The sequence below is a fragment of the Myripristis murdjan genome, chromosome 22 (genome assembly GCF_902150065.1).
Source record: "Myripristis murdjan chromosome 22, fMyrMur1.1, whole genome shotgun sequence".
NCBI classification, from domain to species: domain Eukaryota; kingdom Metazoa; phylum Chordata; class Actinopteri; order Holocentriformes; family Holocentridae; genus Myripristis; species Myripristis murdjan.
Window position 1 is genome coordinate 18,719,076 of NC_044001.1, and position 14,488 is coordinate 18,733,563.

Consider the following 14,488-nt stretch of genomic DNA (forward strand, 5'->3'; position numbering starts at 1 on the left):
CCAAAAAAAAAAAGAAAGAAAAGAAAGAAAGAAAGAAAGAAAAGAAAATAAGGATTGTCACTGCCCTTTTTACCACCCACAACATGAAAAAAACAATCATAAGGCAGCGCATGAGCCAAGAAATCGTTTCTTGTCCTCTATCGCCCTCTAGTGGCCATAAAGAGCTCTACACACACACACACACACACACACACACACACACACACACACACACACACACACACACACACACTCAGGCTGCTTTGCTTTGGCTCTGGCTTTTCCAAGAGCTCCATTGGTTATCCGAGGGCGAGCCTGGATTTCAGAGGAATGCTGGGAAATTGAGTCCATTCACTTGTCCTTGTTCCCAAATAAATGATGCCAAAGGAATACATATCCCAGAAACCACCTCGCTCCATGCGTGTGCAGTCGGCTTGGCTCAAGCTGCTCCTGCGTTGCTAATGTAGATCTTTTACCAGGAGAACCGGGTTAATTTCGTAGCAATACTGCCCGATATTATTTTGCAGTCCGTAATAATATACATGACGCTGTTGGACGGTGAGCCCACGAAGGAATACCAGGTCGGGAGGACGCTAGGATAAGTATATTATTGATGAAAATGTCATAAAATAGCTCGACGATAATGTGTCAAAACATCTCGTATTGCGTCTTACGAATGATAAGATATGAGTTAATTTAGTGAGGCAGTCAGGGTCGGTATCACCTGCTTTTTGACACTTCCAGATGACAGCTGGAAGCCACAGCTATTACAGTATTGAGGACAGATAACATTACCAGGTGACACTGTCTCTTCAGTGTTTCCATGCACTGCTGTCTCACTCATAAAGTTAGTACAAAGTATCTAATTTGCGCTGTTATTTAGTATTACCTCAGTATTTGGTCTTACTTTGGTGGCCTAGGAGGGATCTGGCGTTGCTCGACTTGGTTACAGTTTTAACTTCCTAATGGCAAAGGGAGAATGCACTACACAGTGGAGCAAAACAGAGGACACCTGTTCAACACTGCGGAACAGGAAAGCCTTTCTCAGCTCAGAGAAGCAGCAGCAGGACTCCCAACCAAAGGATGGAGACAACAGTCAAACTGCTGGACACTCATCAAAGGATGGCACCCAGTCCTCGAACGGGACATCGGCTCAGTGGACGGACAGAGGGACCGACCCTCCCAGAAAGGAGACCCATAGCTCAGTGTTGCTGCTGCTGGTGACGGTGCTTTCTTTCTCCACGCGCCTCTACAAGATAATGGAGCCTGCACACGTGTGGTGAGTGACCCATTTTTTTTAATTTTTTTTTTTTAATGATCACAGATTCTGTCTAAATCAGTAATGCCACTTGTCTCATTATGCTTGGACCTGGGTGTTTCAGCTGGGACGAGACACACTTTGGAAAGATGGGGAGCTACTACATCAACAGGACCTTCTTTTTTGATGTCCATCCTCCTCTGGGGAAGGTGAGATGCAAGATGAGCCCCTCTTTGCAGGACGTACAAAAGTAATCATACCCGTATTTGCCTTTTGTTGGATGAATCAGTTTCCCTTCTGCTCCTCTCCAGATGCTGATAGGTCTCGCCGGGTACGTGACAGGTTATGATGGTACCTTTCCCTTCATAAAGCCAGGAGACAAATATGAACACCATAACTACTGGGGGATGAGAGGGGTAAGCACATTTTCCATGCAAGAAGCCTAATCTTATTCCATAGATTTCCAAAATATGACATATTGTTACCACTTGATCATTAAGATACTAAGATTTGCTTACATTTCTCACTCATCTCGTTATAGAGTTTATATTTTGGGTTTCTTGGGCTGTTTTAACTTCCTACGAGTGTTTTCATTATTCTTTTTATTCATTCGTGCACATAGTGCAGGTAGTTGCAGCCCTTGTCATCACTTTAACAGGACAGGGCGTAGTATGGCTGCTGATTTGCTGTCTGTCCTGCCTGATTCCTTCCAGTTCTGTGCCGTGCTGGGCTCCTTCCTCCCCGTCTTCGCCTACCTCATAGTGCTGGAGCTGTCTCAGTCCCGCACCGCTGCGCTCATCACTGCTACTCTGCTCATATTTGGTCAGTGTATGTCCATCTGTACAAAAGGGCCACCTAGCTACCTAGAAAAATGAATTTCTGTTTTGTATTTTGGGTGAACTCTTCCTTTAACATTTCAAATTGTTCAAACTTAGCAACGACGAGGCAGGGGCAGAGTTTCACACGTACACTCAAAATACACAAATTGTGACTGTTACCATTGTTACAGCTCGGTGAATCAGTGCATAATGATGCTCTCTTGACAGATACTGGCTGCATCACTATTTCCCAGTACATCCTGCTGGACCCCATTCTCATGTTCTTCATCATGGGAGCGGTGCTGAGCATGGTCAAGTTCAAGCAGCAGACCCACAGGTTTGTCCTTATTTATCTACCTCATGCAATGCTATGCTGTCTTATCCAACAAAGACAAATGCCACATGCTGATAATGTCTTGTGTCATGCAAGGCACAGTGCTCTATATAGCCATTTTGTGTTAGTGTGTAAAATCTGATTGGTGTTATGGAAATGGGCTGGTTATTAGAGCCCCGGTGATAAATCAGACTGTGGTTATTATTGGCTGATATTGGTTCATCGCAGATACATCAGATTCTCTGTGTAAATGATGGTTGATATGCAAAAAAGACAGCAGATATTACGCCAATAGCTCCTCAGATCATTTAAAAACTGTTATCATTAAATAGTTTGTCTACAAACTCCATTGGCTCCAGTACTTTGTAGTACTGGAAACAATGTAGTATACTTTGTAGTGTGTAAGATTCTTATTCAACTGTATCAATCTCCAAATATATTTATTACAACTATTTCAATGCCAGATTTGATTATTCTTTGTTACAAATGTGTTTTTATGAATAAAAAAAACACCCAATATATCATTATCGGAGGTTTTTCACTCTGAAATATTAATATCTGTATCAGCCCCAAAAGTCTGTGTTGGTGAGGCTCTACTGGTTACATAGTATTGTCGCTTGTTTCCAGGCCTTTTAGCGCACCCTGGTGGCTGTGGCTGGTACTGACCGGTGTAAACCTTGCTGGGGCGTTGGGGGTGAAGTTTGTGGGGCTGTTTGTCATCCTGCTGGTGGGACTGAACACAGCCTGGGACCTCTGGGGACTTCTGGGAAACCTGCACCTCTCACTGGTAAACAGGAGCACTCATTGAACTGTACTGGGAACCAATACTGATGTCAGGTTAAGCCAGAATTTCAACAATTCAGCCGCCTCACCTTTCTCTCTGCTTTATTCTCTGTTGCCAGGTGGACATCGCAAAGCATTTCCTGGCTCGTGTTGTCGGACTCATCCTGCTGCCGCTGTTCCTTTATGTTACGATATTTGCGATCCACTTTGTAGTGTTGAACAAAAGGTGGGTGTGAGTGTTTCTTGGCTCACAGAATGTTGTGTGATGACATCCGCCACATTTCCCAGGTAGTCATGGTTGTCCTCTCTTACCAGCGGACCAGGAGACGGCTTCTTCAGCTCTGCCTTTCAGTCTCGTCTCATAGGGAACAATCTACACAACGCATCTATGCCTGAGTGTGAGTTTCAAACACATCTGCAAACAAAAGCATTTCAGCACAGTGCCTGCATTGAGTAAAGCTTTGATTTTGATGGGCTGAAATTTTTGGCTTTTCTCTGTCTTAACTTTTTATTTCTAGCAACATATGAAATTAAAAGAGTCTTTTTTTTTTTTTTTTTTTTTTTTTTTAACCATCTCAGCTTCTTAAAGTCCTTTTTTATGCTCAGTGCCAATACTGATGTGGGGGCTCCTTTCTTCCCTCCCAAACACATGACCCACTAACTATCTATTTTTAGATTTTCAAATATTTTTAAATATTATTTTTTAATTTAATTTCTTTTTTATTTAAATTTTATTACATTTTTAAATATTATACATTTTTAGATTTTACAAATATTTTTAAATAGTATTTTAAATTCTTTATAGTTTTTATTTAATTTTCTTCAGTTTTTAAATATTATTATTTTGTAAACCAGTGTTTTTCTGTTCCTGTGGTATAGACCTGGCGTACGGCTCCACCATCACTGTGAAAAACCTACGCATCGCCGGAGGCTACTTGCACTCGCACTGGCACTTGTACCCAGAGGGAGTGGGCGCCAAGCAGCAACAGGTGAGGCATCTGTGGAACATGCTGGAATGTAATCAAATATAATTATTATTATTTGTGATTTCCTATGAATTAACAGTCTTGTCTGCTGTATCTGTGTCCTTCCAGGTCACAGCCTACCTCCATAAGGACTACAACAACTTGTGGCTGGTCCACAGGCAGGATGAGAATAATAGTGAGAAGGCTTGCCCCACTGTTAACAAACACCAGAATCATTTATTATCATTAAGGAATATTTGTGGTTATTCCTATCATTTATTTTTTCTTCTCTTACATTAAGCACAATCTGGGGCTCCTGATCTGGTCCGCCATGGTGACATCATCCGATTGGAGCACAAAGAGTAAGCGTCATGGTGATGCTTATCGCTGAATCCCTGCTAATCACACTAAACACTTTAATGTAATCTCATTCTCTTCTGACTAGCCTCCCATGTTTGCTCTCTAATTTGATTCTCCTGGTCCCTTCAGGACGACCCGTAACCTTCACAGTCACCTCCATGAGGCACCGCTGACCAAGAAGCACTTCCAGGTCACAGGCTATGGCATTGTGAGTATTGGTAAACTTGAATATGCACAATTTTTTTTTATCAGAATTTCCATATATTTTCTGTGTGTTGCTTGTTGGTATTTCTTTGTATGTCTCAAAGTTTGAACTGTACCCCTTGCTTTGGTCTGTTCTTAGAACGCCACAGGAGACGCCAATGACCTGTGGCAGGTGGAGGTGTGTGGAGGCCGCAAGGGAGACCTGGTCAAAGTGTTGCGCAGCAAAGTGCGCTTCCTGCACAGAGCTACCGGCTGTGTGCTTTACTCCTCCGGCAAGACACTTCCCAAGTGGTAAGAGAGGTCTATTCCAGTCGAGCGTGTTCTGCTTTTCTGTACTGAAGATTGGTTTCAGATTTGTTCAGTTTGAGGACGGGTAAAGCTGACTGCAGGTCTTGTCTCTGGTTAGGGGCTGGGAACAGGTGGAGGTGACCTGCAGTCCTTACCTGAAGGAGACTCCCAGCTCTCAGTGGAGCATCGAAGATCACATCAACCCCAAATGTATGATACCTACAGCCCTTGTGTCCTTTTTTGTGTTTATGTCTTGACTCCAGACATTAACCTAAATGTTTCTTTGTATGTTGTGTCAGTGCCCAACATTAGCCTGTCCTTGCTGAAGCCCCATTTTCTGGAGATCTTACTGGAGTCACACATTGTCATGATCAGGGTAAGAAACTTTGAGAAGAGAAGTTAACTCAGCTGAGTTCAATAAATGACACAAGTATAACAATAATATAACAATCTAACAGTGTATAAATATAATGGCTTGTGTGGATATGTGTCTTTTTAGGGAAACAGTGGCTTGAAACCCAAAGACAATGAAATGAACTCAAAACCCTGGCACTGGCCCATCAACTATCAGGTGCGTTGTCTAAACTGTATGGTGCAGTTTTTGTTTTTTTAAACTAGGATTAAATGCCTAACTGCATCGTCCTAACTGCTATGAATGTTGTTATTTTGTTTCTGTGAAGGGATTGAGGTTTTCTGGTGTCAATGAGACGGAGTATCGTGTTTACTTGCTGGGGAATCCTGTAAGTTTGTCTCCAGCTTGCTTCATCTTACCACGGTGTGTCTGCCTGGCCAACACACACGCAAGCCCTCATGATTAAATGCTCCTCTGCAGGTGGTCTGGTGGATAAACCTGGCTAGTCTGGGGCTGTATGTGATCATGGTGGCTGTGGCGTCTGTAGCCCTGCAAAGAGGTGTTCCACTGGACCAAAGAAGAAGAGGTAGGTTACATTTCTGTGGTCTGCTCTCAGGCCCACCAGACACTGGGCATTGGTATTATGAGATGCTTCCTTCTCCCATATGATTTTCTGGGTTTGTTCTCAACTTAGTACCCTGCCACTGAGAGTAGACTTTGGTGGTTTATTGGTGAACATCCTGTTTATTCTCCTGGCTTCTACATCTCTAGTGTACCTTTTCAGGCCTTTCTTTGGCAGTCTCCAGTGCTCTAAGTATGGATAGATATAGTATCTGTCTATCTATCTATCTATCTAGCCATATCTATATCTATATCTATATCTATAGATATAGACAAAAAAAAACAGTATTTACTTTTTTCTCAAATTTGTGACTATAATCTCAGAATTTTCAAGCATTGTTTCCCATACATTTGTGAGTTTTTTTTTGTTTTTTTTGTAAATTTACGACTTTAAATCCCCTCCCCCGGCTCCATTTTTTTCCTCCCTATAGTGGCACAAATACCCTGTGGTAAAATAAGACCAGTATGAACCAATTTTTTATTATGCTCACTGATAGAAGTGACGGGTTAGTGTCAGTAGACACTGATTCTTGAGAATTTGGATAAATCATGTCCCACTAAGAAAAATGCTATTTCTGCTGGAAATTTACAACATTTTAATGAATAAAAAGAATCAAGGGCATAATCAGGGGGTCCTTTGCACATTTGTAATTTCTTTTTTAGGTTTATTTTTAATTTGTATTAATTTAATGATTATATGTTGGCCCATGCCCTACAAAACCAGTTGTCCTCGGATAGGAAATAATCATTTCAACTCGATTAAAACAACAAAAAGTAATAATTTCATTGAATAATATCTTAACCACATGAAAGAGTACATCATAATATGTATTAAAAACTACAAACGATGGGTTTTGAACAATATTTACTATTATTTTGTGGTTGCTCAAAATGTGTCCCAGATATTCGTCACCACCGTCAGATATTTATTTAAAAAATAATAATAAAAAAACTACAAGGTCAATTACATTCCTGAGGATGCCTTTTCAAACCTTCAGCTCTACTGCATGCTTCAAGACCACTCAGGCCTCCTGGAAGTTTTCTATTTTCTCTTAAATATCTTCATATTTTGGGACACTGCTACTGTCACAACCATAAATTGTCAACACCGTCACTTCTGTATAAAAAATATTAAATTAGATTATGGAATAAATGTATACTTTTTAAGAAGAGGTCTGATGTAGGTAGCAACAGGACGAAAACAAGCTGGCTAATGTGAACAACTCAAGCTTATCATGTGAAAGAGCAGGTTTTTGTCACCACCGTCAGACGTCACCACCGTCAGGTTTTCTGTCTGACGGTGATGACTGAAGTCTAAAAAATGCTTATAACAGTGCTCAGGATTGTTATTTTTTATACCAAATAGTTAAATAAAGTTGTTAAGCAAGAAGCCATTGACTTGAGTGGTACCACCGTCAGAGGTAGTTATATTTGTTTTAAATGAATATGTTTACAATATGTTTCTTTGCTGCTGTTGAGTTATTAAAGTAATAGTCTCTTTAATACAAAAATATGTTTTTCAAATTTAAAAAAAAAACATTATGGTGACGGTGTTGACAAAAACAAAGTGGCCTAATAACTGGAAAAACCTATTTTATGAAAAAAATGCAAAATGAGGAGGTTGCACCGGTACATTGCTGAACAGCCAAGACCTTGGCCTATAATGATATACCTTCAGATTTTGTAATTTAATGCACTTTTTTTTTTTTTCAAAATTAAAACCTGTTTTATCCAAATTCCCAAGAATCAGTGTAGAGAGTCACAGTGCATCAAAATGCCTACTAAATAGCATGTTTTTGTTTGTGTGTGTGTGTGTGTGTGTGTGTGTGTGTGTGTGTGTGTGTGTGTGCTTCAGAGCATTGTTGTGTGCTCAGGAGAGGAGGAGGCCTGCTGCTCCTGGGTTGGCTGCTGCACTACGCACCTTTCTACACCATGGGACGCATCCTCTACTATCACCACTACTTCCCTGCCATGCTTTTCAGCAGCATGCTAACAGGTAAGATACCAGAGTCTAATGCTGCTCCAGTCTGTAGACAGAAACAGATGTGCTAGTTGGAGAGCTCTTGTTAAGTCTGTGCTTTTGTTTTTGTTTGTTTTTCTCAGGAATTACATTACATATCCTGTTGCAAAGTACTGACTTCTTGCTCCGCCCACCTTATTCTTATTGGCTGCAAAAAGTCGGCCAGATGCTTCTTCTATTTAGCGTCCTCTACAGGTGAGCTGACCAGTGGACTAGTTAAAAGAAAATTCCACCCTCAAATGCTATGTTTATATTATTCGTATACATCATCAGTGTACATTACGTTTCAGGAGTCATTTTGCAGTTGAGCTTTTTCCTGCTCGTCTTCAGAATACCCCAAACACTATTTATCAAACCACAGAGAATACGCCAGAACTTGTTTGTGTGGTTGCTCAATGTCGATGTGAAGTACTGAATCTAGATTAAAAAAAAGCCCTTGCTCTTTAATTCTGAGGGACTGACACTGAAATATTTGACATTTGCTGTCAAAATCTTTAGGTAGCAAAAGCTTTTTCTCCTGGAGGTAGATGATGTGTTGTCTATATTTGGCCAGCTATCAGCAGATGTTATAAAAATACAACACCAAACAAAAAATTGACTTAGAAATGTATGGTTCATTGCCATTAGCTGTATTATGTGTTTTAGGGTGGATTTTGCCTTGAATTGTTTGTTGATGTTTCTAATTGATTTTTAAAGCCTTCATGTATTTGGTACCTGTTAAATTTTGCCAACAGGATCACAGAAAATATTTGTGATTCATGTTTTATATCCTTTTTGTTTTGTTTCTCTCACAATGAATCTGTCTGTCCTCCACCCAATGCAGTTTCTACCTGTTCCATCCACTGTCCTACGGCATGAGGGGGCCTCTGGCACACGAGCCTGCCAGCGCCATGGCTGGACTGAGGTGGATGGACTCCTGGGAGTTCTAGCCAGCTTCACTCCACGACACTAATGATGTGTTAAATAAGAACTATTTGAAATATGAGGGACTTTAATCAAACATATTTCACACACACTTACGTTCTTAATAGTGTTTACAGACTGAACTATTTTTCTTAAAGTGCACACTACCTGTCCAAGTATTTATGTGGTCAAACATTTCCAAGTATATTAGTTTATGACGTGTAAAGAAAGACTTGAATCAGTGCAATACAAGAGCCGGAGCTGTATGGAGTATTTCAGAATGAACGTCTAGACACTAATCATCACCAAACTGCCTTAACATGGAACAGGTACTTCACTCTGAGCTTGTGTCGCAATAATAAGCTAAAGTGCCTGAAAGGAGCTGTAGTACAAGTTAACCCTTATTTTGAAATGTTTCCACCTTGTATTTCTCTGCTCGTCCGTTTGAATGAAAACACTTTTTGGTTATCCAAGACAGTAAATGTCAGTTCTCAGTGGTCTTGATCTTAGTGCCCACTATTTTTGTATTGTATTTAGCCGTAAGTGCTGTGTAGGACCGTCGGGCTTTTGTTTGTTACTGCAAGACTTCTGCTGACTGTGATGTGTTCAGTCCTGTGTGATCAATAAATTAAAAGATCATATTGTTGTAGTCTTTCCTTACTTGTGCTCCGATCATGGTGAAAATCTGTTGAATATCTCATCCTGTTTGAAACACCATCCGCCGTTAAGAGCACCTCTCACCCCTCCCATGGCTCCTGGACTAACAGCTCCCTCCAACCTAACAATTCCACCTCAAACTGCCCCCCCACCCCAGTGAGGGTCCCACACATCCCACCTCTGCCCCAAGTCTGGCAGCTCCTCCCACCCAGTGCCAGGCACCAGGGGCTGCAACATGGTCTTATAGCACCCACACTTCACTCAAGCAAGGCTGGAGGTGCTCAAAGCCTGTGCTGCCCAGCTATGTGGAGTACTTCACTACATCTTCAACATGAACCTGAGTTTTCAGAGGGTCCCCGTGCTATGGAAGACCTCCTGTGTCTAATACGCTCCATCCCAGTGGCTACAAGGACCACACACCAGTGGCACTGACCTCCCACATCATGAAGACCCTAGAGACACTTGTACTGGAGCAGCTCCAGCCCATTGTCAAGCTGCTCTTGGACCCCCTCCAGAAAGACTACAAGTATCTGGAGTTGTAAAGAGATACTAAACTGGACTGAAGCTCTCGAGAAGAAAGGCCAGAGCCGTCTCTACTTTCTGAGGAGGCTGAGGTCCTTCAGCATCTGCCGGACAATGCTGAAGATGTTTTATGAGTCTGCAGTGGCCAGCGCTCTCCTGTTTGCTGTGTCATGCTGAGGCAGCAGGTCGAGGGCAGCGGATCCCAACAGACTCGATAAACTGATCTGCCAGGCTGGTGACGTTGTGAGGGTGGAGCTGGACTCTCTGCTGGAGGTGTCAGAGAGGAGGATGCTGTCCAAACTGCGTGACATCTTGGACAATGTCCCCCAGCCACTCCATGACACACTGGTCAAGCACAGGATTGCATTCAGCGGAAGACTTATTCCACTGAAATGCACCACAAAGCGCCTCCCTGTGGCCAGGGGAGGAATGACTGCATGACTGAGGAAGGACTGCATAATGGTACACTACTTAAACTGATGATTAACCATTTGACTGTGCAATAATTTATTCCTGTAGGACTTGACAACAATTCAACAGTGCATCTCATATGGATTAACAGCTCAAATGGAGGTAAATAATGTCCAGAAAAATTTGAAGTGGGGAACACACCCTGTAGAAAAGACCTGACAAAACCACGGCTGTAAGTTTTACAGTGAAACCATCAGTAGTGGCCAACTTCACTGGGCCAGATGAGCATTAAGTGCCTTGCTGCAGAGCACTTTGTCAGGAATGTGTTTCCTTTCCGGTCTTGGTGTGCTTCTCTGTCTGGCATTGACTTATTTTCACAGATTTGAAGTCATGTTTCATAGCTTTCTGCCATCCCTTGAGCAAAATTGTGCAGGATTTGTTTCATACCATTTCTATGAAAGAAAAAACAGGTTGACCATCATTTTTAATATTATTTATTATTATACATATTATTTTTTTTAATGCTCATTGGAGTTTGAGGAGGCCAACAAACATAAAAACACTGCCACTGACTTCCTTTTATGCTTGTGTCAAGTACTCAAGCTGTCCAATCGCACATTTTTACATCACTGTCAGCTGTATGGCTGGACATTACTCCAAACACAACATGGGGCTCAGGATAGCTCCTCAAAAACAACAACACTAAGCCAAAGAACTCAGCTTGCAAAATAGACAATTTAAAGATATTTAGCTGAGAGGAAACAAGTGATGACAGAAAAATAATGTACAAACCTGGGGCAAGGAAAAGTCAGTGTTTTCATTCCAGTGTTGAACAGAAAATGTGCTCAGACAGTTTAAACAGCTCAGCATCCAGATACCAAATGTCTGATCCAAAGTTCCACATCTCAAGTTGACAATGTGTAGAATGTAGGCCAATATGACATCATGACTGTGGCGTGTCAGTGACACTGTCTCTGCTGTTATGACAACAGTTTTATTGAGTACATACACACCTAAGATCAGACCAGCTTTGATCCAAGCTGTAGTTTTGCTTTGTACCAAAATAAATAAATAAATAAATCAGAAAACATAAGTTGAAAACTTTTCCATAACACACTGATATAAAATAAATGAAACTGTTTGGTTTCTTGTGTTCAAATGATTCAACTCCTAATGATTTGATTAAAATTGTATTTTAAGAAATTACCTAAATGAATTGTGCCTAACTTTTTTTTATTATTATTATGTACTAAAATGAAGATATCAGTGACTGATATCTGATGAATGATTCACAATTATCTCTTTATGCATTTTTTAAATTTTATTTATTTACTCTCTTATGAATTACACATACATATTAGTTAGAAACAATTTTGATTCAACAGAATATGCCGTATATACCCCATATGTAATTGCCTAGGAGTAATAATATTAGTCTTTGTGGGAATAGTGTACTGCATTGTAATATAAAGAGAGCTCCAATGGACAAAGTAAGGTTATTTTTCACAACAGATATTTTGACATGAAATAGCACTTTAGCACATTAATCAAGCTTTATTTATGTGTAGCTGGATGCCAGCAGGTACAACACCAGTTCCCTGGCTCTGTTAGACCTAAATGAACTTTAATTTATGCCTTTAGTATTGCCTGCTTTTTCTTCACTATTTCATTTCAAAAGCCTGCGGTGAAAAAGGTCTATTGCTTCTCTTACAATTTGCTCTAGCTAACTATCTAGTATGCATATTATTCTTGTATTGTACAGTATTCATTAATGACAAAATAGACCGCTTAAAATAGGCTTGTGTGATCAATGGAGTGAAATTGTGAGTTGAAACCAGTTCTTATTTTGCTGGGGGGTCCTCTGGAACCTGCTCAGGGACCCCTGTGGGGACCCCATTGTACTCAATCTTGTACATGTGTGCAGCTGTCTCCATTTCCATTGAATTTGCCTCTTGTAGAGAGGACAGATATTTTTACTTACATGGTTTTGGGTGAAAACTTGCTCATAACACTACACAAAGCTCACACTTGAACTATGATTGATCCAGTTATGATATCAGATATATTCTGACAGTAGATTAAAGTATCTTTTTCTTTTAACTTTTGGTTGTTATGGTCTGGACCAGAGCTGGCCCTAAGTTTTTGGTGGCCCTAAACAAGATTTTGTTTGTGGCTCCAAAACACATCCAACACAACCATCAAATTGCGCACACACTGCTATTATTTTTATTCTTAAATATAAGGCACTTAAGGTACATTACATGTATCTGTCAGGTTTATATATTAATCACACCACAAATGCAATTTTTTCAAAACTTGCAAATTATCCAATTAAAATATGTCAAAATATGATCGACAAAGATACAATTTACAAAGCCAATCATTAGTCTGAAACAATTTGGGGCAATTTGGCCATTTGATAGATTGTTTATTAAACAATATGTAATGTTGCAAGAAAACACCGGGTGCTAGTTAACAAACCTACTGTAGCCTTTATGAATCATAAATGATGATGCATCCTACTCATGTTAGCTAACGTTAGGTAGAAAGCAAAGAGTAAGAAATCAACAAGCTTGTTTTAATGATTTCAGCTAAAATCATAAACACATAACATTAATTACTTTCTAGACAGCTTCACACTGAGCTGGTGGTGGTGCTGTGCTGTTGTTGCAGCTGTAGCCTGATTAAGGGTTAATTAGCAGCATTTAACAGCCACAACACAGACTTTATTTGTAAAAGTCCGACACTGCAGTGTTTGTAAGAGTATATTTATACAGTCTATGGTAAGAGTACAAACACAGAGTCACGGTGAGTGTGTGGCCCCCTCTGGTGGTTGTGGCTCTAAACAACCGCATAGACCGTTTATGCCACGGGCCGGCTCTGGTCTGGACAAAACAAGACAGGTGCAAGGATATGACAGTACCAGCCCCCCCGACATTGTGTAACTGGTGGGATGGCAAGACTCCATTATAGGCTCAATAACACCTAACAAATTGACAAATGAAGCCTTTAACAAGCCAAAATTCACTTCCATCCAACATTTCTAAAGTCAAGCCTGACCACTCTCCTCATCTGTCCTTTGAAACAGTTTTGTGTTACTCCAATCAGGCATCACCTGTAGCTTTCTAATGAGAAGCACAAAAGACCCTTTTCACAGGAGCCATTTTGACAGGAAAAGGCAGGATAAACACATTTTCTGAAAATATTAGAGTCTTCCCAAAGAGCCAGAATGCACAACAGCAGGGCCCAGGCTCTGTTAGACCTAAATGGAGCAGAAGCTTTGTTAATGTCATTATTAACACTTCTGTTTACCTGCTTTTCTATGTGAAAACGGCTACTGCGAAAAAGTCTACTGCCTGTGAAATTTGTTGAGGCTATTTTTATGAGAATTCTACGAGGAAGATTGCACTGATTCCTATGGATTGAAATTATCTGCATGCAAACAAGCCACACAGCCAATTGCTGGACACCGGGTTGCATACTAGGATACAAGGATACAAGGAAGTTTATTGGTCATTATACAACAGGTTGTATAATGAAATTAAAATGTGGTTCCCTCTTGATTGATTAAGTGATTGTATAAAAAATAAAATTATTAAACATGGAGGAGTGCAGATGGTGCATTTAGTAGTCTCACAGCCTGAGGGAAGAAGCTGCTCTGTAGTCTGGTGGTACAGCAGCGGATACTTCTGTATCTTTTTCCTGACGGCAGCAGGATGAACAGGCTGTGGCTGGGGTGAGTGTTGTCTTTTAGTATCCATGTAATGGATGTAAATGTATATGTACTGACACACAGGCAAACAATAGAAATGTTCTTGTTTGATACAAAGATGAAAGTAACAATAAAGTGAAACTAGTACTCAACAGAATATGCCGTATATACCTCATATGTAATTGCCTAGGAGTAATAATATTAGTCTTTGTGGGAATAGTGTACTACATTGTAATATAAAGAGGGCTCCAATGGACAAAGTAAGGTTATTTTCCCCAGCAGATATAGAGAGTATTCTTCT

The 14,488-nt window shown here is 40.5% G+C and overlaps 1 protein-coding gene across 2 annotated transcripts; it reads left to right on the forward strand.

Moving 5' to 3' along the window:
* The first annotated feature begins 403 nt into the window (after nt 1-403).
* Nucleotides 404-9,526, forward strand: pomt2 (protein-O-mannosyltransferase 2). Of its 2 annotated transcripts, none has more exons than XM_030045158.1 (22): nt 404-560; nt 900-1,258; nt 1,362-1,446; nt 1,549-1,653; nt 1,951-2,059; nt 2,284-2,392; nt 3,017-3,176; nt 3,292-3,398; nt 3,488-3,570; nt 4,052-4,161; nt 4,267-4,333; nt 4,439-4,499; nt 4,627-4,705; nt 4,841-4,992; nt 5,108-5,199; nt 5,289-5,365; nt 5,489-5,560; nt 5,670-5,729; nt 5,822-5,927; nt 7,818-7,958; nt 8,066-8,177; nt 8,806-9,526. In XM_030045158.1, the coding sequence occupies exons 1-22, from the start codon at nt 522-524 to the stop codon at nt 8,909-8,911; spliced, it is 2,391 nt and encodes a 796-aa protein (XP_029901018.1). In that variant the 5' UTR covers nt 404-521; the 3' UTR covers nt 8,912-9,526. The 2 variants fall into 2 exon arrangements, with proteins under 2 accessions (XP_029901018.1, XP_029901019.1); XM_030045159.1 differs by having other exon boundaries at nt 418-777.
* The last annotated feature ends 4,962 nt before the right edge of the window (nt 9,527-14,488 follow it).